At 49.8% G+C, this 24,589-nt stretch overlaps 1 protein-coding gene across 1 annotated transcript; it reads left to right on the top strand.

Annotated features, from left to right (window-relative positions):
- The first annotated feature begins 6,416 nt into the window (after positions 1-6,416).
- On the top strand, positions 6,417-24,239 carry Gdf6 (growth differentiation factor 6). The gene is made up of 2 exons (XM_048420654.3): positions 6,417-6,900; positions 22,074-24,239. Exons 1-2 carry the CDS (start codon positions 6,492-6,494, stop codon positions 23,021-23,023), a joined length of 1,359 nt encoding a protein of 452 aa, XP_048276611.3. The 5' UTR covers positions 6,417-6,491; the 3' UTR covers positions 23,024-24,239.
- The last annotated feature ends 350 nt before the right edge of the window (positions 24,240-24,589 follow it).

Raw genomic sequence — 24,589 nt, 5'->3', positions numbered from 1 at the left:
GGGGAATAAAAATTATTTGCTCCTTAGGAATGAGAATCATTAACTGGAAATAAGATTTTCGACTATCCTTTTTCCTTAAAGCTCTTCCTTAGCAGTCAAAGCATTTTTTGAAGTCCTCGTCAGCTCACTTATCCCTACTGGATGGCGTAGGTCAATCTGAGCATGCGTCAGGATCATCGCCGCCCCTCTGCCTTGCCGTCATCGGGTCCTGTTAAAATGAAGATTTTTGGGTCTCAGTGTGGGTTTCTGACTGAGCAGACCTTTAGGGAGGCGGTTTTTTTAGGAGGGAACCTTTTGGCAAAGCTGGTGCTTCCAAGTCAGGCCTGCCTGTTGAGAACTGCTGGAATGGGCAGGCTACAGCAGGATTGACTGTCACGTGACCTGCAACAGACCAACCGGAGTGCAGGGACAGCTTGACCTGACTCCTCCATAGAGACGTTGTCTTTTTTTTTTTTTTTTTTTTTTTTTTTTCAGTATCCAGAGGCAGCGCTCCAATTTCCCGCCCATCTCAGGCTGCTGCCGACTGCCAGGTGCTGCTCCCCAGAAGTCCCGATTCCTCCTTAACCAAGGACTGTTTAGCCGGGAAAGTAGGAGACCAAGGCTCTGTAGACTGTCCTCTAGCACAACTCCCAGTGCATCTCATTTAAATTCTCCAAATCATTCTGTCAAAGAAACTGTCAAACATACAAACGAAAGAAATGCACTAAAGCTGTGCGTGTCGGCTCACATTAAAATCTCAGCACTTGGAAGAGTTGCCATGAGTTCGAGGTGCACCTGGGCTACAGAGAGAGAGAAAAGAGAGGGAGGGGGAAGGAAGGAAGGGAGGGAGGGAGGGAGGGAGGGAGGGAGGGAGGGAGGGAGGGAGGGAAGAAGGAAGGGAGGGAGGGAGGGAGGGAGGGAAGAAGGAAAGAAAGAAGGAAGGAAGGAAGGAAGGAAGGAAGGAAGGAAGGAAGGAAGGAAGGAAGGGGTCAATCACATCGTATTTATTAGCCTGTGCGAAAGATTCCTGGATTTTAATAACGAAATGGAACAATAAGATTGTATAAACTGTGTAAAGCAAGGAAATCAATAAGGCTCCTGTCTTCCGGCTTAAGTTGAGATGTTTTATGATTTATTTTTCCCCTCTCTCTTTCCGTCTTCCCTAAGGTGAACCCAGACCGGAGCTTCCCTCCAGCTGCTCAGAACTCACCATTCTTCATCTCTGACCTGCCCCAGGGAATGCTGGCCTCACTCTGCACCAATAGCTTCTATTTTTCTTACTATTTTTTAATTGAGCAGTTTGGTGTGTATATGTTCTTGTGTAGAATGTGTGCTTGCATAGCTCAGGTATCCACCTCAATCACTTTCTGCCTGATTCCTCTGTATATGTGCGTGTGAGAGCATCCACACGTGTGTGCACTTGTGGAGCAGGGGTCCTCACACTTCCGTGCGCTCACACATGTGAAGTCATGTCACTGAATCTAGACCTTTGGTGCCATTGTTTTTACAAGAGGATCAAACTCAGGTCCTTATGTTTGTCTGGCGAGCATTTTGTAGACTGAGCCATTTCCCTGGCTCTCATTGTCTGCACTTAAATTCTTTCTCAAAGAGTTTTAATATGTATGTACAGGCCCATGTGAGCTCATGATCATTCCGTGTGCAGGAGCTCAACTGAGGAGGCCAGAGGGCATCAGATCCCCTGGAACTGCAGTCACAGGTTGCTGAGTCACCTGGTTGACCTTGAACATACAGAGGTCCACCTGTGTAGACCAGGCTGGTCTTGAACTCACAGAGATCCACCTGCCTCTGCCTTTCAAGTGCTGGGAGTAAAGGCGTCCACCACCACACCCAGCCTCAGGAAGTGCTCTTAATTGCTGAGTCATTTCTCAACTCCTTCCTACTTTTTTGGGGGGAATGGGGGTTTCGAGACAGGGTTTCGCTGTAGCTTTGGAGCCTGTCCTGAACCTCATTCTGTAGACCAGGTTGGCCTTGAGCTCACAGGGATCCCCCCTGCCTACTCCTGATTGGCCTTGAACACACAGAGATCCACCTGCCTCTGCCTCTCAGGTGCTGGGAATAAAGGCGTGCACCACCCGGCTACTTTCTACTTTTTTAAGAGACGTTTTCTAAGATAGCATTTTATCAAAATGTCAAAAAACAGAGTAAGGCAGGAATGTTCAAGTTGAAGAATGTGAGACACACCAGGCCTATCTGTTAATCCCAGCGCTGGGAGCTCTGGGAACACAAAGAAATTGAGTTTTAAATCCACAGGTATCTACAGTCATCTTTGTAATTACTTTCTTTTAATCAAAACTTACCTATGTTAACTCTCATTTCTTTAGGGTCATTTGCAGGAGACCGACTCTTACTAGGTCGACAACTCATCTGTTCATTCAGAAGGGTGTGATAGTAAAACATGAGTTCAGATCCTGCCGGAGAGTGTTTATGTTTTAATCCTTTCTTCACAAAAGCAGTGCCTCAAGGAAGCGAGTCCATTCATACGGTCATGGAGGTCCTTCCTGAACCCTTCCGGGCACATTTCCAGGCTCTCTTAAGATGAGGGTTCCTTTCTACAGGGTGGGACTTACACTACCATACTAATAGGTCAGGCACCTTTTAAAAAGAAATTCCTTTCAAATAATACTTCAAAATATTAAATAATTAAAGGGAAGGGTGTGTTGGTTTCCATTGAGTCAGGATCTCATCATGTAGTCCTGGCTGGCTTGGAACTTCCCACGTAGACTGGGCTGACCTCAAATTCTCAGAGAAGCCCCCTGCCTCTGCCTCCTTAATTACTGGGATTAGAAGCTTTTATCACCCTCGCCATACTCATTGGGAAAAGGCTCTTTTCTTTACTTAAGAGAAAATTTTCTCCCTGGTTCAATATGAAATAATCATTTAAAAACTGTAAGAGCACAAATTTAAGATGGTATTAAATGTGGCAATTTTATCTGCTTTTGATATTGTATTTCTGTGTGTGTATATATATTATATTTTATATATATGTATAATCCATTAATTTTGCCAAATTCTACGTACGCTTTAAGTGTGATCTTCCAATTCATTTAAACAATTTCTTTAAAAGATATGAATTGGGGTCAGTTAATAGTTCTTGATCAAGCAGTTTTGTCTATGAGTAGCAATTCTCCCAGTGTCCACACGGGGGCAGGAGATACCGTAGATGTCTGCAACTGGGTGCAGGAGACTGAAGCTGGTATGAAGACTATCAGGACCAAACCCTCACCAGAACCTCTCAGTGCAGGTCAAAAACTTCTCACTGTTTCAAAAGCTTCCTCCCAGAGGGAGTTGCCGAAAAAGTGATCAGAGAATCTAAGACTAGGCTGGGAACTCAAAATTCCACAGCAGCATTTCAAAGACTCACTGTATAATGTGGAAACCTAAAGGCAAAGCTGGCAATAGTTTGCTCCTCACAGTGTTGCTATCACAACACACACGCACATGCACACAAGCACACGCACATGCACCAGGGAAGGGGGACTGAAGCAATGGCCTTACAGAAGCCTTGTTAACACCAGGTGAATTTCTGTTTGAAGTATACTAGAAATAGGAGGTTTTAACTATAGGAAACGTTGGCTTAGGAGTCTGAATGGCTTGGCTCCTGGTTCTATTTCTGACTTGCCTGTGATCTCCAGCCCTTGGTGTTGATTTGTCTCACCCGTGAATGAGCACTACAGCCTTTTTGGCAAAGAGAACTTTCTTCATGCAGATCCAAGACTGGTAACAATGAAACAGTAGCATCCACCCTGGGTAATCCTACAGACAGGAGCCCACCCACGTCCTTTGTGGTCCGGTCTTCTGCCTTTCCACACGGACTGTCTAGTCAGTTGAAGGGTTGTAAGCCACAGGTAATGGGATTCCTGCCTTGCATTACTTTGCTTCCTGTTTGCTGGTTACTCGCAGTGGCTAGTGACTGTGGGCAAAGTAAGTGGCGATGCAGGCTACCTTCACAAGCAAGAAACATGCTTACTAAACAAGAAGCATCTCATGGCTCGTCATTAACAGACCCTGTGGTACTAGAAATGAAAATAGTGACAACATAAAACACAAATGGTCCTTTCCCAGAGGGAAGGGATGCAGACAAACCACAGGAGAATGACATCCACTCTCCTGGTCAGGGTGCAGGAACAAGGGGCAATGCTGACGACAGGCAGCAGAAGCACCCAGGGGTGCAACTGGACAGAAGGAAAGATGAGGGCTGAGGGGTTGGCTGGTGGATTTCAAAAAAAAAAAAAAAACCAAAAAACAAAAAACAAAAGATGTTGAGAAGTCGCATGCAGAGAGAAGAGGAAGGAAGGAGATGCATTTGGTATTGATGTTAAGCACCAAGGATACCCTCCCTGGATAACAGTGCTCTGACAAGGATGTGTGCACCAAAATGAAGGAGCATGAGGAGCGAGATCATTTTGTAACAGTGGCTAAATATCTGCCTAATATTATTTAAAATTTCTGTTCCACTCTTTTCATGCCCTTAAGCTGGTAAATGATAATAAGTCATCTGAATCGTAGAAAGAGGAAGGATGGAGCTAAAGTAAACACCTTCACATCCAAGACAGACAGACATGAGCTGACTAACCCTAGCCGACATACAATGGGTTGGCGAGCAAGAGCAATGACCCGTACAGACTCTGGAGCAGTGTGATCTTGGGCCTCAGTTTCCCTACCTGTAAAATAGAGACAACATAGCCTTTGTCTCAGGCTTATTATGAAGATGAAGCGAAAACTGTCTGCAAACGTCATGGAGCCATACCTGGCGCAAAGGTTCCCTGTGGACGTTTTGCCATATCGAGGCGTGGAGGCGGGTGTCCAGGGTGAGAGGCATGCCTCTGACCTTAAGTCAGAATAAAGGTAAGCAAAACTGCCCCTGGCAGCTTGCTTTCAGGCCTTCAGGGTCCCAAAGAAGGGAGGACGGGAAGGCAAGGGGCGGGGCGGAGAACCCACGGAGAAACAGCCACCTCAGATCAAACCAAGACACAGAGTGTCAGAATCACTCCTTCCTGGGTCTGTCCTTGGCTGAATGACCTTGGAAAAGTCACTTATCTTTCAGTCTTTTTCCCCCCTTTCCTCATTTTTTAAATCCCTGAAAGTGGTATGATTGCGGCGGGACGTTTAAGGTTGGTGCTTGAGCACCCCATAGGGACTACGGACAACTTCTGTCCAGAGTGCTGTATGAGAGAAGCAACCCTGCGCGGCCAAGTGTAGCAGCGTCCAGGCTCCGGGAACCCGCGGGGCGGTGGGCGGGGAAGACACTGGGAATCTGGGGACAGATAAAGGAAACTCGTGATGGGGTGAGGCTGGACTGAAAAGAAACAGATTGGGGTTGAGCTGCGAAGGGAGGGGTCTGGTGGGGGAAGAGAGGGTGGGAAACAGAGACTTGGGAGGCACAAGAAGAAACACAGGCAGGCCAGCGGCGTTGTGGGGGGCAGGGGGAGATGTATCTAACAGGAATGAGAAGGAACTTGAGGAAGAAGGAAGTCCTGAAAGCAGCAGGAAAACGGAAAGGGGAAGTACGGGTGCAGAAAAAGAGGGAAGCCAAGCCCCCAAGGGGCCCGAGAAACCGGGGATCACAGGAAAGAGAAAAGAAGCAGCTGCGCCAGACGTTGGGGTCTGCGAGAGAAGAGACTCGGGCCTGCAGGGAAGCGCAGCATCTCTGAGCACCGCTCCAAACTCTGAAGACTGGTGGCCTTTGCCTGACCTCGAAGGTCGGGAATAGACGCGGGACGTTGTGGAAGGCAGCATCCTACGGAGAGAATGAGGTTGTGCAGGACTGGCCCCTTCGCCTGCCCTCCTGGGCTCAAGGTTGAGCCTTTGGCGGGGGCGGGTGCTAACGCCAACTTGGGGGTTGAAGTTGAAGCGGAGGGGAGAAGGTACCACCACCGCGAGCCAGCGCGCGGCCGGCAGCAGAAGCACCCGCTCCGAACCAGCTCTGGCCACCGCCGCTGCAGCTTCCCGGGTTCCTGGATCCCCGGGCCGCCGACTCCCAGGAAAGTACGGGCTACTGGCGGCAATGGCGTGCGGCGGGGCAGCGTTGCGGAGGGTGGGCTTCTCCGCCTTTGCCAGACGGCCCCGGTGCTGCGTGCGGGCTCTGGCTCTCCAGCCGAGGGACAGCGGCGCTCGGTCCCCGCTCGCCCTGCCAGCGCTCCCGATTCCGCCGGGCGCTCGCTGCGAGCAGCTCGCACGCCTCCCGCGGGGGCGCTGCGCCACGCCGACACCCCAGCCCACCACCGCCCCCTACTCCACACCTCCTGCCCGCACTACCCGCCGCCCTCCCCCTCCCCGCCGAGCCTCTCTCCCTCCCCTCTTCCCCCCTCCCGACGAGGGGCGGGAGGGGGCGTGGCAGGGCCTCGGTTTGTGTAGCTGCTGCCGGGCTCCCCGCACTCGGAGTCTGCAAGAGGAACGCGGCCCCCGCCGCTGTCCAGCTGCTCTGTGCCTTTCGCGCCCGGCGCCGCCGCCGTCGCCGCCGCCTCTCCGGGAAACTCAGTCACTGGCTCGCCATGGACTCTCCTAGGGTCCTGCTCTTGGCGATCTTCCTCATCAGTTTCTTCTGGGATTTGCCGGGTTTCCAACAGGCTTCCATCTCCTCTTCCTCCTCCACGGAACTGGACTCCACCAAAGACGTGAGGAGCCGCAAAGAAGGGAAGATGCCGAGGACACCACAAGAGAGTGCGGAGGGACGAACGCCCCAGGAGCACCAGCCGAGGCAGAGCGAACTCCGGCTGCGGCCGCCTGCACAGTCTCAGGGACAGGAGCCTCCGGGCAGGGGCCCGCGCGTGGTGCCCCACGAGTACATGCTGTCAATCTACAGGACTTACTCCATTGCCGAGAAGTTGGGCATCAATGCCAGCTTTTTCCAGTCTTCCAAGTCAGCTAATACGATCACTAGCTTTGTAGACAGAGGACTGGGTAAGTGGCAAAGAAAGCGCCGGACTCCTCTCCCGCTGGACCTCCTCAGCCAGAGCGCTGCCGGGCTCTGGCAGGAGGCTGCTTTTGTGAATTCCCAACCCATTTTGGACACCTCCCCCTTTTTTTATTTTCGCAAGCCCAAAATTCCGAGTGCAGCTGCAGATTTGCTCCAGTCTGCAGTCCTCCCCTTACTCTCTCTCACTTTTCTTTTCTCTTTTTCCTTCTGTGTTTTCTCGTCTGTTGCCGAAAGCAGCGTGGTGGTCGCTGGTCTAGTAGCTAGAGGAGGAAGCGTAGAGGGAGGGACCTGGTGGGCAAATGATGGGAGATGGAGAAGGGTCAGAGAAAGGACTGAGGGACCCAGTGGTCAAAGCTCGTGAGGGATGCTGGCCCTAGGGCATCTGTGAGGGCATTAGAAAGCATGGAGCCTCCTGTCTCCCAAGGAAAAGCGGCGCAAGGTCGAGGGAGCAAGGGAAAGAGTCTAGGATCAGTGTGACAGGCAGTGCCTTGATCCAGCAGTCTTGTGGGTTCTCCTGGAGCCCTGTGCTGGTTGTGAGGGACACCAGTCCCGTAGGCATCTAGTCCCTTCCGGCACCATTTTTTCTGTTACATTTTTTCTTTTGCTTTTTTTTTCTTCTTCTTCCTATAATATCGCACACCTGATCGGTCTCAAGCCAGAGTCCACGGGACGGGCACAACCTGGGATCGCTGAAAGTGTGGGGCTCTTGGGGTTTAGGGTACCGCAGGAGTGCACGGATCCGCCTTTCTCAGACAGACTTCTCTCCGAGCGTCCGGGGATCCAACCCTCACCCCCTGCTCCAGGCTGGAAGCACCGGTCTATAGGCTTCCGAACTTACCCCTCTTGCTCTCATCACTGATCTACAACATGGCCAATGTCTTCTGATTAAACCTCAGATATTGGGGAAAGTTCCACTGGCTTCTAGAGAGGAAAACGTAATTCAGAAAAGCAGGAAGGGGAGGGGGTAGAAAAAAGGAAAGGACGGTGGACAGAGGGAAAGGTACCGAGAAGGTAAGAGGCGCTAAGAGATTCGGGCAGTCTTTGCTTGTCATACCCCAGACTTAGCTTCGCCTGTTCCTAAACCCGCAGGCTAAGGTTCAGTGAAAGTATCCAGAAACCCAAGAGCCCCAGAGCTGGGCAGAGGGACCAACTCAGCTTCATCTATCGCCTTAATGACTCTCACATTCTCGAACCTTTCCAGAGTGGGCTAATGTCCCCCTCGCCCACCTGCCCCAAGCCTGACTCGGTCTCCAGCCACCAGCCGTCCCTGGAAGCTGCTTTCCTTCTCTGCCAAAGTTCTAGCCCCTGCCAGGTATGCAGCTGCAATCTGAGGTCAGCGGGTTATGAGCTGCTGACAGGACCCGACGGCACATTAACGCCGCCGTATTTTATGACGATTTTAGGGATAATAAAGTCACCTTTACAAAAGCACGTGGCTTCTTCGTGTTGCTGCTACGAGGTCTCATACCTGGGTACTCCAGCTCAGCGCCAACGCCTTCCTACCTCTGTTTGCAGCGCTATTTCTCGCCCTGCAACTTCCCAGTTAACCTCTCAGTGTTTCTAAGACCGTCGCCAAGGGAGAGGTGATGGAAGGTCCGAGAATACTGCTCTAAGGGAAGAAATCCTAGAGGCCTAGGCTAGCAGGCGATTGGGTACTCTCTTCTTTTCCTGGGAAGTGACAAGGTCTCCTCTCCTACCCCAGGAAGGCACTCTTATTGGTTCACTACTCCCTGAAAGTTGGCACAGAACCAAGGGACACTGGCGGCTGTTCCAAAGTATCTATAGAGGACTTTGGAATTTCGGAAAGCAGGAAAGGCTGTCTCTGGGGCCCTTGGACCTGCAGAGACTCGAGCACTCATCAGCCCTTGTTTGTCCTCCGGTACCCACACACCTTGGAACCCTGCTGGGAGCCCCCCAGGCTCCTCCAACTCCAAATGGGCAATAGGGAGTGGAGGTACACTGTTCCCTGGCCATCGACGCCGCGAGGTCAGCAGGATTGTAGATTTAACCTCAGAATGCATGCACAGGGCTGTCAGAGGTCCCTAGTTAGGCGCACCAAGACCCACCGAGACGGTAGCTGTGAAGGTTCTCTCTCCTCCTCATCTTCTGAGTTTGAAGGAAACTGTAACTGTATGAAGGCTGCTAGGACACTTGGAAGGCTGTGCTGCTTGTAGCAAGCCGCCGCGCGGGTGTAAAGGAGCTGGGGGTAGGGAGGGGGGCAGAGAGGGACTGGAGGGGCGCGCGGAGGAGGGGCTGGATTGCTGGCTGCAGCCCCAGCTTGATAAAGGGAAAACCTCACTTTCCCTCTCACTGATTTTGATTTGATGTGTCACCGGCGGTGACCTCGGGTTGGACCTTCCGGGGCTTGCTTAGCCTTGGGCCCCTGATTGGAGTGTTTCAACTCAGCGATCTAATTGAGGGTTCATGTCATAACACATCAAACGGTGTCTAGTCTCCCGTGATGGAAGGGACCCACTAACCGCGCATCCCCGGCTTCTGGCGAGGACTTCCGCCCCTCTCACGCGGGGGTTCTTAACGTGCCAAACTCTCCGGCATCCCCTCCCCCAACCCCCAAGTGGGTAGGCAAAAAAGAAAAGGGCCAGCCAGGAGAGGAGCTGGTCGTGCTAACTTGGCGCCTTGCCTAGGGGAGGTTTAAATCGCCACAGAGTAGTAGGCTGGGATCCGAGGAGCCAGTGTCCCTCCAGGGGAGGAGCCTCGAAGTGGGCTCATAAGCTCCGAGAGACTCGTACAGAATTGGTTAAAGGTCTTGTTCACCTGAGAACTTCAAAGTTAAACCTGAAGCTGGTGTTTGGGTTTGGGAGGGCAGTAACAAGCCCCGCGCCAAGTGAGCAAAGAGAGTGGCGGTTCCACAGAAACACCGTGGCCTTCTCTACTGTCCGAGTGCTCCTCCCGGTTCCATTAATCCCAAGCGGCCTTATTGAGAGCTTTGAAAAGGCCCCGGAATGGTAAATAACAGTAGCCAAGATAGGTTGACCTTTCAGTGCGGGCCAAGTACTATGATAAAAGCTATAACATGAATGAGCGCTTTTAGTTCTCGGCTACCGTTTCTGCATTGCTTTAGAGGTGAACTAGAGAAATGGAGTTGCTCATGGTCACACAACTGATGAGAAGTGAGACTGGGGTCAGAGTGCAGGCACTGAATGCTAACGCAGGACGCTATATGGATAGGGTAAGGACAAGGCGCTTTCTAGGAACCCTGATGAGACACAGAAGTAAAAGACAAATAAAATTGAGATTTTCTTTCCGGTTTAATGTTCTTCCATAGTGCTTAAAGGTTCAACGAGTAGGTTCTCAGGGAATGTGGGTACAGGGGTCTGAATATGTATTGTGCCTGGTTTTCTCTTGTATTTATTTAGTAGAAGCTCAAACTACTTTGTGGATGATCCTTTAACAGGCTTTCACGTCGCACCTCAAAGTTTATTTCAGAGAAGTAGAGAAGAGAGGTGCATCTGTGTGTTGGTGGGGAGCTGAGACCAGGTTAAGCATCACGAACCCACAAAGACCACAGTCCCAGGGTCCTGGGGTTTGGTCAAGGCAGACAATTAGAACTGAGGAGAGAAGGTGGAGAAGTGGCGAGAGGGGAGAGAAAGAGGGAGCCTTCCTTGCAATTACTTGGTAAGTGCCACCTAAAAAAAAGAAAAAAAAAACTCTCAAGGATTCAAAGATGAAGGAAAAGAACAAAGCGAGTCTAGGAATACTTGTATGGGCTAGGTTTCCCAGAGACTGTGAATTAAGAACAGTTGGTAGTATTGCGTGTGTGCTGTTGTTTCAAGTCTGCTTACAGAAAGAAGATAGCAAAGAGCAGATAACCAAAGAGGAGATAGAAGGGTCTTTAGGGGCTGGATACCTTTATAGGTGAATCCAGGAGCGTTTGCTTCGGGTTGCTTACTAGTTTCTGTGGTTATCTTCAGTTCAAAGATTACAAGGAGGCAGGGGTGTGCTAGGCACAGACAGACTTGAGAGAGGGGGGGCATGCTAGAGCTTCCTTGCTTCCTGCTGCATTGTGTTGATGCAGAACCTTGCAGAACCCTTGCAGAACCGTGGGTTTCTGCGTGCAGTAATCAACACAGCAGTGCTAGCTCTTTTGCCTGGACCCTGTTGTAGTTGGCAAACGGAAAATGAAATATAAGCAGGGAAGTATTTTAATGGGGACGGAGGGAATTCGCAACTGTTAATTATTTGGTGACCTTGTATTCGATTTGTTTGAGTCCCTTATAAAAACACTAATTCATACCAGACGGCCAAGTGAGGAAGCTGGGCAGAAGGTTCCAATCTAGGCTTTATTTCCCCGGAAAGAGAGAACAGCCTTGGAGAGAGCTGGCTAAGCGTGCAAGTGTGTGTATTTGAGGGGTGCCAGCAGAGGACCGGGCACAGGGCTGGCTTTGTGGTTCATGCTGAAGGGTCTTCCCTAAGAGGATAAGCCCTGGGGGAAACCCTCCAAAGTTTGTCTTTCTCTTCAGGTTGTAATGATTCAGGTACATTTAAGGCCACAAACCAACCCATAGGCTTGTAGCTCAGCACCATCACTGTGTTCAGATGCTTAAGGCCACCAAAATGGAAAAGCAAGATGCTAAAAGGACCTAGCATCTGTGTGGCTAGTGTGCAGGTTGCAGGAGGATTCTTAGTGTGAAAGGCTTGCCAGACAACATCAAAGGTAACCCTCCTCTCTGGAGCCTTGAGGCTTTGGGGCTTTTGCCCAGGGTAAAATGGCTGGTGGGGGAGGGGAAGAAAAACGTGCTCAGAATCCTCCTTCGTTTCTGCACATTAAGTAAAACAAAATTCCTCTGAGCCACGGACCCTGTAGTTTTGTGGACTGTCCCTTTTCTAAATGGATCTTAAAATCCTTTCTGCCCAGAACACCTGTCCCTGGATCCTCTGGGAACTGGGAATGCCGGTCTTGCATGGAAAGGAAGCTTAGTATAACCCGGTTCCCTGGGCAGGAGTTCTGGGGTGATAGCATGCCTCTTCCATAGTACAGTGCCTTCTAAAGGATGTGTGTTTGGCGGGGGCATGATAGCAATATGACAGATACAGGAAGTTTTGCTTCCTGACAGACTGCAGCTTGCAACAAATGACCTTGGACAATCCAACCACTCCTGGGCGCTTTCAAGTATGATAATAGGTATTAGTTCGCTGACCCCTTTGCTATTGAATAACTTGGCACCAACTCTCATTTTGTGGGATCACTGAAGAGAATGGAGTCGGAGCTCTTTTGGTATGAAAAGCAGAAGTGAGGACCCAGCACAGAGACCCATTGACACTCTCCATCTAAACTCTGTATGTTTTTAAAGCTCCGTTTGGGTTTAAATACTGTCTTTTGATTACTGGAGTAGCTCCCAGTTGCCCTGTTGGGTCAATTGGTATTGCTCAGGGTGAAGAGTCAGTTCAACTTTCTCGGGAGAGGGACAGCAGGCGTTTAAAGGTGATTGGATACTGCCTCATGGGGAGAAGCTCTGGGCTGTGCAGTTAGAGGCTGGCGTCTGGGGCGGGGCAAGGCTTAAGGACCCCAGCGGGCAGTACAGGAGCAGAGAGAGGCGGGCCAACAGCACCAGTTGGTGCCCCGCTGAGAATGAGGATAGGGACGACAGGAGACAGAACTGGACAGGAAGAAGCTGTGTTCATGATTTGCCTCTAAGGGAGAGAGGTGGTCCAGTTGTCCGCTTCCCCGTAGACTGGAGCTTGAAAGCTCCATGGGGGAGGAAACTTGGAAAAGAAAAGAAAAGGAAAGGAAAGGAAAGGAAAAAGGAAAGGAAAGGAAAGGAAAGGAAAGAGAAAAGAAAAGAAAAAAGAAAAAGAGAAGAAAAGCCTCACTGTGGTTTGCAGCTGACACCAAGAATCTCATTTTGCTACATTGTTGAAAGGTAGAGCAAAATTAGCAACTTGTTGCAATCCAGATTCTTAATATCGCTTCTCAGCACTTTAAAGAACATTATGGAGGTGTCTCCTAAACAGGAGGCTTAGGGACTGGGAATGAGAGCCCAAAAGTCTGCATACCATCCTGGGCCTCTTTGAACCTTGGCCTTGACCTGCAACTACAGGGTTAGTTGGGAAGAGAAACTGCACTTAGCATCCCCTTATCTTCCTTCTTTTGAGCCAAAGCCCACAACTCTAGGACCTATTTCCAGTTCCAGATTCTACCAGGAGTTTAAGACTCCTGCAAACCCCCATCACTCCCTCTTACCAGGAGACCTGGTGTCGCTTCCACAGGGCGTTTTGTGGGTTCACTTCCTCACATGGGGGAAAAGCCTCCTCCAACAAGTCGACTTGGTCCTGGTCCTCAGAAAGGAGTTGCATCTTTGGTCTCTGAGGCACTGGTTGCCCCAAGCTTGCAGAGGGGAAGTGGGGCTGGAAGAGATGTCTGGAAACCCATTAGGCTGGTTTTGATCTGCTGTGCGTGCTTAAATTAAGATCTGAGCTGCTGTGTTTGGGAGCCCAGAGCAAGACACTGGTGAAAGGCAAAAGCCAGGGTAAGTGTCCTTGACCTTGGTTAGTCAAGTCTGTGACCAGAAGAGATTTTAGCAACTCATCTCCCACGTGTATGTTTCATCTGTCAAGACAAAACCAGGCTTTGATTGGCTATACTCAGTGTTCAGAAGGCGGCTGGCTCTTGTCCTTTGCTGCCCAGAAATGAGCAAGACTGAGTTTGGAGTTAGCACATTGTAAGGCTGGGCTGAGGATCAATGGCTGAGTTTCAGTCAGGTAAGAGAAGGCTCCCCTTCTGAGGTTCACAGTTTCCTACTGAAACAGATCTTGGTACCAGCATCGGAAGTTCTCTATAGGATCCAGGCAGGTGACCAGACCATTAGCCAAGGAGCCTACCTGACCCTGGTACATGTGAGGAAAAAAAGACATAAATCCACCAGACAAAAGCAGACACTTCAGAAATGGCTCCCAGATCATTCTGGGGATTAGAAAGGAAAAAAAAAAAATTGAAACACAGGGCAAGTTGAACTCTGAGAAGTTGGGCCAGTTAGAGTGTGAACAGTATGTACATACTGATACAGTCTAATAACTCCCAGAGTCAGCATACCACCATCAGGGCTGCAACCCAGGCAGAGTTCATCTATGCCTCCTTCCCTCAACATGGGAGTCATTTTGTTTGTCTGTTTGTTTTCAGGTACACATAGGCGGTACCCTTATCTTACCACCCATGACTAGTTCTGGGACAGAATATACTTCACAACGTGTCCCAAAGAGAAGAGAGTGCAGGCTCCTCAGGGCTGCACTTGTCCAGCCAGGGAAAGTTATGGGGGAATGCACAGGCTAACACTGCCTTGCTGCCAGGTGGAGACTTAAAAGAATGGTTCAGTCTTCAATGAGGTTGGAATGGAGGGCACTGGTCCCCTGATATTGAGGAGGAGGGTGTGTTCTAAGTGGCTGGAAAAGGTAGAGAATGGTCACTCTGACACATCCCAAGGCTGTTGTTGCAGGAGCCTTGGTTGTCGTTAGAACTCAGAAGGGTAGGGGCCAGAAGTTTGCCTTGTTACCCAGCGATGTTTCTCCTCGACTCCTAGAAATCTCGCAGAAAGAGCTGGACCATGACTCTTCAAGGACCCTGAGAAGATGATATATACACCTCTGCCTATTAAAATGTAGGCAGGGCTGAAGAGATGGCTCAGCGGTTAAGAGCAATGCCTGCTCTTCCAAAGGTCCTGAGTTCAATTCCCAGCAACCACATGGTGGCTCACAACCATCAGTAATGAGGTCTGGTGCCCTCTTCTGGCCTTCAGGCATGCACTCAGAAAGAATATTGTATACATAATAAATAAATATTAAAAAGTAAATAAATAAAATGTAGGCAACTGTAGTAAGGGTGGACTGCAAATTTCTACGCCCCATGTGATGCCCTAGGAGCCTGGACTCTGACCTTTATGAGGACCCGATCCTGTCAGATCTATAGATGATTCTCCCACTTTGTAGCTGAGGCACATGAGGCTGGGAAGCCTTGTGGTCAAAACACTATCACAGATAAGGGTTGAAATAAACTGTATTTGAGACTCTAAATGATCAGTCTCATCCCACACTGTCAGTAGTAACAGAGGTTGTAAAACATCTTCAGAAGTTTCTCAATCCTGTAATTGTTCCTCCATGCCCTGTGAGCTGCCACCACTATCTCCACTTTGGAGAAGAGAAACAAGGTTTTTTGGTTGTTTATTTATTTATTATTATTATTATCATTATTATTATTTGTATATTGTCTTCCCAAAGTCCTGGTGTTGGTAGTCTCTCAGCCCCACTGCTCAGGAAATGGATGTTTCTTGGAGACCAGGTGCCTAAGCATCCCCTGCAAGCGTCCCCTGCTCCCTAGCATGAGCAGTGAAGAGACACTGGCATCTTCTGAGGGTTTTCACCACACACAGAGATCAAGGGTTATTTAAGGTGGTGACATAGGAACAGGAGCTAAAGTGCCAGCGCCATCATTTACCGTTAGGATTCCTGGGTGTTGTCTGTAGTGAGCACCTTTCTCAGGGCTGAATTTAGGACAGTCAATTCATTTTTATTTTACTGTGCAGGATAATAGGCTTGCTATGACACCCGCACACAGGGATTAGTGACTCTGCTCTTCCTTGTCCCCCCTGCCCTCTCTTTCCAGTCGGTCCCTTCCATTTATATAGTCCTCTCTCAGCGTCCATGCCACACATGCATCTTATACTCCTGGCATTACCTTTCCCCGCTTATCTTTTTTCCTCACAGCTGGGATTTTAAAATCTGTAATTTATAAGTTTTGGTTGATACAATATTTACACGTATTTATGAAGATTGCATAAGCTAAAGATTGAGATTGTGTCCAGCACATGTCTGCTATTACAACCATTAAGGTCTGGGTGGAGGGGGGGCTACAGCAGTTCTGGGGTCAAGTGAGAGAGATCACAAGAATTTGGTCAGTTATTCTCAATATATTTTCTTCTTCTTCTCCTTCCCTCTCCTCCTCCTCCTCCTCCTCCTCCTCCTCCTCCTCCTCCTCTTCTTCTTTTTCTTCCTCTGGTATGAGTGCTCTCTCTGCTTGTATACCCACATGCCAGAAGAGGGATTCAGATTTCATTATAGATGGTTATGAGCCATCATGTGGTTGCTAGGAATTGAAGTCAGGACCTCGGAAAGAGTAGCCAGTGCTCTTAACTGCAGAGCCCCCAAGACATTTTCTTAATGAGAATGTTTAGCAAAGGGCCAGGGTTTGCAAGAATGGGATCTCATCTGCTCAGGAGGTAACTGTATCCTGAGGGCACAGTAACTAGATCAAGCATAGATCGCCTGCCTGCACAGGCCTTCACAGACCACAGGGAGGGACTTCCTGAGCCCACCTGAAAGAGTCTAGTTTGAGAGATTCTGACACTTAAGGTTGGTTGCTGGATCTGATGCCCCTCAGAAGTGACTCCATCACAGCCATGAAAACTGAGCTTGGATGTTTCCCATCTTATAGAGAAAAGCACAATGCATCCTGGGGAAATTGCAGCCTAGTCAAGTATGGCTCACATTGAGGACCAAAAATAAATGGTGGCAGGCTTCCCCTTCCCTCTCCTTCCTCTGCACCCATGTAGAGGAGTGTGTCCTAGGAACTGGAGGTTTCTCTTGGAACTAGTGTGATGTTACCAGCTGCAAGATACTAAACTAAGTCTCGATGTTCTGAAGTTTATCCTTGCAAATGAATATAAAATAGAGCAAAACATAAATACTTGGTGAAGGGGTCTGAGAGGTCATCAAATTTCTGAGAGCCACGAGCCCTGTATAAAAGCACACAAAACTGCTTCCGGGTCTACATTAAGCTGGGGGCCAGGGAGGAGGCTTAGTTTGGAAGAGTTCTGGAATATTCTTAGCAAAGATAGGCGATTGATTATCTGTGCATTCCAGGACCTAATCCTACTGAGGATGCGTGATTGGGGAAGGCCACATAGTCCGAATCTTCTGAACTGTAGACTAGCTACTGGTTCTGTGCCTCTCAAAGAAAGAAGACACGGTCAGGCAGATGGAGGAGGATGCTGGAGTCTGACCAGCATCCATCCAAAGTGCCGGTTAATTTAGAAGATGAGAAGCCAGTGTGCAAAGGGCGTACTGATCCTTTTAGAAGCACACTTTCACTCATGGTTTTGGTCACTGGCAGGAACAATTCCAATTTCAGTCCTCAAGAGGGACTTAAGCCGTCTGAGGTTCCAGCGATATCGTGGGAAGACATAGTTCTCATCCCTTCCTCTCTACAAGTCTCAGTGTCTTAGAAATGTGATGAGGGTTGCCTGGGAGGCAGCCCCTTAGGGAGAAGTAGCTGCGGGTACTGATGGAGTGTGCTTCCTGGTGATCTGAGCTCAGGCTGCTCCACCTTTTCCTCTCCAGTTAAGCACCTGTCTTTAGAATCTTTCTTCCGTTTACTGTGCCTTCCTTAGCCTTGTGCACTTGCCTAAGAAAGTCTGTTCCCATAATTGCTCCCATCCTGCCTTTTTTATTAAAAGCCTTGTCTTCTTATATTGATTCTGACTGAAACATATTTTTGATTAACATCTTCCTTCTATTTTAATTTTTAAAACTTCTTTACTAAGAGCTCTTGATAATGTAACCATATTACTACAGAGGGGGAGATAGGAGGATGGAGAATTCTACTCTAGACTGGACGACAGTGGATACCTTTTCACAGGCACCCCACATGGGAAGTGCCTGTATGAGGTTTGCCTGTTTTATTGTATTTTTGCCAATTTGCTACCTGTGAAGGATTTCCTTCGAATACATCTGACTCTTCTTCCTCCTCCCCTTCCTCCTCTTTTCTACTAGTCTTCTGGGGGAAAAAAATGAAAGGAGCAACAACAACAATCCCTGCAGTTGTATTTTCAAAGCTTTACGAGTTCAATATTCAAGAACACAGAGTTGACTGAAGTGAGAACTGACAGTTGCCAATTAGTTTGCTGCAAATGGATGCTTCTTGTAAGGAGGGGGACGCTTGTTCATCCTGGCCACTCAGACCCGAAATAATCACACAGAAACTGTGTTGTTTAAATCACTGCTTGACCCATTAGCTCTAGCTTCTTATTGGCTAACTCTTACATCTTCATTTAACCCATTTCTATTAATCTGTGCATCACCACGAGGTCATGGCCTACCAGCAAAGTTTTAGCATGTCTGTCTCCAGCAACAGCTCCATGGCTTCTCCCTGACTCCGCCCTTTTTTCCCAGCATTCAGCTTAGTCTTCCCCACCCAACTCCGTTCTACCCTATCACGGGCCCAAGACAATTTTTTAATTCATTAACCAACGGTATTCACAGCATACAGAGGGGAATCCCACATCAGCTTCTTGTGGTGAATTACTGACCATTTTTCAGTTTAGAGACTAAAGCAGAGAATTCATTTTAGGAGAGAAAGTGCCATAGACTTAGAAACCAACAGTGCACATTTATGCAAGGAATGGAGTTTTCTGATGACATCGCCCATATTTATATGAGATTTACTAGATGAGGGGTGTGCAAGGCAGTACAAAGGGTCAGCTTCCTGGTCTCAGGTGGCTGGGCCAGGCTTTAGGTTGCCAGGCCAGCTGGTCAGGTGTTTGTGGAGTAATTGTGCATGGTGGTTTCTACATTGCAGACCTATGGGATGTTCCTTCTTGGCTGTGTTTTCTCTACATAGGGCTCCTAAGCAGGTTCAGACGTGAGGCAAATGTGGTCTGAAAGGGATCCATAGAGAGCAGCTCCCTTCTCGGGTCCTCTGCTTAGGAGTCAGAGACTCTGGAGACATGTTGAGAAGGTATGTGGATAGAATTATCAAAAATATGAGAGTGGTTATACAGACAGAGGAGCCTCCAGAGATGGTGACATGGTCTAGTGGCGGTGTCTTGGATCCTGGCCCGCAGCTGTGTGCTTTGCTCTGTCTAACTGCAGTGAGTCTTCTCGCATGATGGGAAATCCAATCCTACCTAGGTCCGCGGTTCTCGGAGAGTGAGTCCCTGGGCTGACAGAGTCAGCATCATCAAGATGCTCTAGAAAGGTAGTCCCAAGGCTCTGCAGCCTCAGATGGTGTTTCTCCCTAACAAGTTCCTGTGAGATATTCTTAATGTTAGGTGTGTGTGCGTGTGCGCGTGTGTGCGCGCGTGTGTGTTATTAACAGCCACTGACCTTGACTGAGCTCCACGTTCCCGAGTCACAAAATTCTGGCCTTTACTCAGTTTGATGGCCCAGGCAACTTCTTTACCAGGCTGTGTTCCCAAGAGAGGAGCCTACCTCTCATGTGTGTGTTTCCCTGGGATGCTGTGACCTATAAACTGGGGTGACTTTACGTATTCAGGTAGGACTCCTCCAATCATGAGGTATGTAGTAGGAGGCCTCTTGTTTGTTCCCACCTGCTCAGCCCCGAAATAATCACACAGAAACCATATTATTTGCAATACTGTTTGGCCCACAGCTTAAGCGTATTTCTGCATAACTCATATCTTAAATTAACCCATCTCCATTAATCTGTGTATCACCATGAGGCTGTGGCTTATCGAGTAAAGTTCCAGCGTCTGTCTCCAGCAGGGCTACATGGCTTCTCACTCCGCCTTCTATCTCCCAACATTCAATATAGTTTTCCCTGCCTAGCTCTACTCTGCCCTGTCACAGGCCAAGGCAGTTTCTTTATTCGTTAACTAATAAAAGCAACGCAAGACGGAGGGCCTCCCACATCAGAGGTGGACTTGTACAAGAAGAAAGGGGAACAGACAGAGTCTGAAGGTCACCTTTGTGTTCCTTCCTGAGTCCTAGAATAGTCTTTATAGGATAGTTTAGTAAGGCAGTTCACCAGACAAGGCTGAAGAATCTAAAGATTTTTTCAGGTCTCAGTTTTGACTCAGTTGTGCATACTAACCATTTATTAGCTAATTATTAGAAACAAAAAAGGGTAACAAAAGAAGGCTGTCCACTCTGTGCTGCAGGAGAGAGAAAGAAGAGGTCACTATTGTCTGTACCTGCCTGTGTTCTCTAGCCAGCGACCAAGTATATCAAACTATGAACACACAAATGGAATTGATTTCCCAAGAGAGGTCAGGATTTATTTCCAGCAAGCTCTCCAAACACAGTTTGGTCTGTATCCCCCATCCCTTTAGCCCCAAGCACTCTTGGTTGCTTCTAGAATTCTGTATTTGACACACAGTTCCCAGGTAATGGGATTCAAAGCCAAATGCTCAAGCTTTGGAACTAAGTAGATCTAAGTGTTGCCCCCCTACCTCATTACTTATTTTAGAAAATCCATCCCCACAAGCCTTGTTTTTTTCCATTATAGAAATGGGAACAGTATTTACCTACCCTATCAATTTGTGCACAGGATCAAGGTTCGAATTGTGTCATCCCTCACAACGTGTAGCTGGAGCAGCGTGTGTCTGCAGTGTGTCTTTCTCCTTCCAGACTGAGCAGGGCAGTGAAGCCTAGGGTGACAAGTACAGAAATCTGGGAAGTGGCTAAGCACCACTTAGGACACAGCTTTCTAGGAAGGAGAGGAATGTGTGTTGAATTCCCGCTGGTTGGCTTGATGGTCTTGGCTTCCATAAATCAACTTCAGCAGCTTCCCCCTTTTCCTCCTCTCTAACCCTTCTCAGGGCTCTCTCTCAGGTGGAGGCCTGTGCCTCAGACGCAGCCAGCCAGCAGTTAGCCCAGAATGCTGGCTGGGTGTGGCTCAGGTTCCAGAGCCAGCATCCTTGGGTTATGTGTCCCGAGGTTCCATCTGGACAGGCAGTCAGGGCTGGGCTGGACTGGGTCATACTTTTTCTATTGAAACGGATGCAAACTTTACTAGCTTCTGGGGAGAGCAGGGGGCTTTGGGGATTCTTGGATTTGCTGGGTTGTAAACATTCTATGGGAAGGAGGCCCAGGAGAATCTGCTTAGCTTTCCACCTTGCACATTGAAGTGATGTTGGCTGCATGCACAGATGTGCCAAGAAAGGAATCTAATTTTCCCTTCCTTCTAAAGAATTTGCCTTGGAATTTAAAGTCCGCCTGTCTGTATGTGTCACAAATGTCTTTCTCTCACTTGTAAGCAAGGAATGAATCTTTGGGATTTGTTGCAAAACAGAACATCAGATTGGACGGTGGGGAAAGGGGCGGGGCCTGCTGTGGCCTGGGACTAGGTATCCCTGGCTGAGGCTTGCTCTTTCCAGGAATTCCCATTTCCCGTGTACCAAAGATCTCCAGGGCTGTAAGGCTGGCGTGCTAGTCTGTGCACCATCCCGTCCCCACTTCCAAAAGCGGCATCACGCTTTCATCTGTTGGAAGGAAGGAAGAAAAAGATTGGAAAAGAAAGGAAGAGGTGACACAGGAATTCTTCCTTCTGTCTGCATCCTGCCTGGCCTAAGAGCCCCAGCAACACTGCCTGGAGGGTAGGAATATGACCATGGCCTAGCGGGTTTGTAGAATGACTGTGCCTGCAAATCACAGCTTCACAACTAAGCACACAAAAGCTTCATGCTTGGGTCCTGTTCTTAGATACCGATTCAATTTGATAAGCAGACACTGACACCTGAGAGGCAAATTGAAAACCACTGCTGTACAACTTTCGCACCTATTGACCTGTGTATACTCTAGGTCCATCACTCGGGGCTCTGGGTCTGTGGTACAGAAGGACTTGCTACCGTCTTGTCTTTGCTTCTGTGGACTGACGAAGGGTGTCTGGCGGTTGGGAAAGACAGACCCTGTGACAAGCATAGAGGGGATAATTGTAGATGATTTCACGTGCCAGAAAGATGACAAGCCAAGGCTCTGCGACAGTGGCCCAGTAAGGCTGCTTTGGGTCAGGGTGGTCTGGAGTAGCCTACTGGAAGAGGTAATATCTGAGCGTCAATGATTAGAGCCCATGCACAGTAGGGCTGGGGGAGGGCAGCCCAGACTTGCCACCACAAGGACATATTAGTGGTTACACAGTCCATTAAAGGGGGAGCCCAGGGAAGCTGCCTTGACGGGGCATACAGACTTCTGTCCCAGGCAGCAGCTGAGCTGAGGTGGGAGTCCCGTCGGGGTCTGGTTCCTCTGCAAGCAGTGTATGGTCCAGGCAGTGAGCCTGGAGGTGGTTGGGCGGCTGAACTGGACTCCCTAGCTGCCTGCCCCCACCTTCCCACTTCCTCTTGGGGACTGCAGAAGAGCACCGGGCTGATCTCCCGGTAAGTGAAACTGACTGTAATTTTTTTTTATCTCACAGACGATCTCTCGCACACTCCTCTCCGGAGACAGAAGTATTTGTTTGATGTGTCCACGCTCTCAGACAAAGAAGAGCTGGTGGGCGCAGAGCTGAGGCTTTATCGCCAGGCGTCCCCAGTGCCCTCGGGGCCACCAGCCCGACGGCTGCACGTGCAGCTCTTTCCGTGTCTGTCCCCTCTGCTGTTGGACGCCAGGTCCCTAGATCTTCAGGGGCCAACTCAGGCCGGCTGGGAAGTCTTCGACGTGTGGCAGGGTCTGCGCCCTCAGCCGTGGAAGCAGCTGTGCTTGGAGTTGCGGGCAGCCTGGAGCGAGGTGGACGCCGGGGACACCGAGGCGCGAGCGAGTGGTCCCCAGCAGCCACCGCCTCCCGACCTGCGGAGTCTGGGCTTCGGACGGAGGATGCGGCCGCCCCAAGAGCGCGCCCTGCTCGTGGTGTTCACCAGATCCCAGCGCAAGAACCTGTTCGCCGAGATGCGCGAGCAGCTGGGCTCTGCCGAGGCGGCAGGAACCGAGGGGTCATGGCCAGCGCCGTCGGGTGCTCCAGACGCCGGGCCTTGGCTGCCCTCGCCCGGCCGCCGGCGGCGACGCACCGCTTTCGCCAGTCGCCACGGCAAGCGGCACGGCAAGAAGTCCAGGCTGCGCTGCAGTAGAAAGCCCTTGCACGTGAATTTCAAGGAATTAGGCTGGGACGACTGGATTATCGCGCCCCTAGAGTACGAGGCCTATCACTGCGAGGGCGTGTGCGACTTCCCGCTGCGTTCGCATCTGGAGCCCACCAACCACGCCATCATCCAGACGCTGATGAACTCCATGGACCCGGGCTCCACCCCGCCCAGCTGCTGCGTTCCTACCAAATTGACTCCCATCAGCATCCTGTACATCGACGCGGGCAATAATGTGGTATACAAGCAGTACGAGGACATGGTGGTGGAGGCCTGCGGCTGCAGGTAGCGGTGCGGGGCCGTCCGCCGCCCGGGCCAGGGACCGTGGAGGGAGGCGTGATTGCTGAGAGGCGGAGCAGGAGCTGGCCTGAAGAGGCCACGAGTCGGGGACATCCTGGAAGTAGAAGCAGTGGGAGAGGAGGCAGCCCAGCCCTCCCCGAATCTTCCACTCGCCAACCCAGAAGCAGTTAAGGGTTTTTACACTTTGCCTGGCCACCCTGGAAAGACTAGACAAGGATTGTTTTCTTTTTCTTTTCTTTATTACTATGGCTTTGGGTTTTGTTGTGTCTCCTAGATTTTGGTAGGAGATGGAAGGAGGAGGAGAGATGGGTATCTGTCCTCAAAAGTTCCCTGGATGAGGGTGGGGACACGGGAGGGAGGAAGGAACCAATCGCTTTTCTCCGCATCTCGGACTTGTGTGAGAAAGTGGGGTCTTTGTGTCTTTCCAGCTACGTCATAGCTGACGCCCTTGACTTCTGCACAGCGAGTATCAGGAGAGCTGGTTAAAGGAGTAGGGAGTAGGGAGGGATCCTGCCCTTCGAAAGCCTGAGACCTGAGCCCAAGCTGCTGCCTGCTCTCCCATGAATCTATCAGCTCTTCTCCTGGCCTCCGCCAGTGCAGGGAACTGGGAGTTGCCACTGCTGTGGACGCAGGTCTCCGGATGCCTTTACCGTTGCTGGTGGGGAAAGGGGTTGGTATGGATGGAATGACAGGAATTAGTCCCTGTGGAACCCCGTGAAGGATAATGAGAAACCACAAGGCCCAGCTCTGACCCGGTGACAGGGAGCTGCAGTACCCAAGGCTCCAAGGAGCCCACCCCAAAAGATCTTCGTCATGTCTGTTTCTCATTGATTTTCTTTAAACAGAATTTGTCAAAATTCCAGCACTTCCTTTTAAGGGAAAGATTTTTTTTTTTAAATGGCGAGGAGTGGGAACTCTGTAATTAAGGTAAGAAGGAAAGAGGAGGGGGAGGAAAGGACCTAAGAAGTGGACTCCCGATTCCATCAGGAGGGGAGATGATGGCCCCACAGGAGGATGGAGATAAAGGGCCAGGCCCCAAGCAGGGGAAGGATGAAAGGGCCAGGAGCCTCTGCCTCTGAAGTTTCTAAAAATTAAGACCCCTCCCCTCTTTCTGACATTCCTGAGAGATTACCAGCCAGCCATAGCCCAGGGCTCCCCCTAGAGAATTGTTTTAGATTGTAATTACCAGTTAGGGTTTTTTTTTTTTTTTTACATAGTAATGAGATACTGTGAAGAGTCAAGGGTTACACTGAGCTTGAGGTGGAAACTGGGGTACAGGCCTCAAGGAAAGAAACCAGAAGGAAGCAGGAGATACCTGCTCCCAGGTAGTCAAGACTTCTCTCCTTCCCTCAGTCTGGACCAGGATTATTTTTAAACATTACCCAGGTAGAGACCCTTTGAGAAGTGGCCTCTGCCTTGTTTGTGGGATAGTTTAAATGGAGAAAGGTATGTTAAAATTTGCAGAAGGTTTTTGGGGTACCCCGGCTGGCTTGTTCTCTCCCTATCTGAATCTGTTGCTTGTCTGGGTCAGAGATCTACAGACTGTCAAGGAAAG

This window comes from Myodes glareolus, chromosome 16, assembly GCF_982192425.1.
Source record: "Myodes glareolus chromosome 16, mMyoGla1.1, whole genome shotgun sequence".
Lineage (NCBI taxonomy): Eukaryota > Metazoa > Chordata > Mammalia > Rodentia > Cricetidae > Myodes > Myodes glareolus.
Note: the sequence above shows the minus strand (reverse complement) of the source record. Positions and strands in the feature narration are given on the sequence as shown.

Excerpts from the sequence above, each read along its gene's own strand:
- Gdf6 (XM_048420654.3), top strand. The coding sequence starts at position 6,492 with ATGGACTCTCCTAGGGTCCTGCTCTTGGCGATCTTCCTCATCAGTTTC. Across the intron at positions 6,901-22,073 it reads CTTTGTAGACAGAGGACTGG|ACGATCTCTCGCACACTCCT; the intron begins GTAAGTGGCAAA and ends TTTATCTCACAG.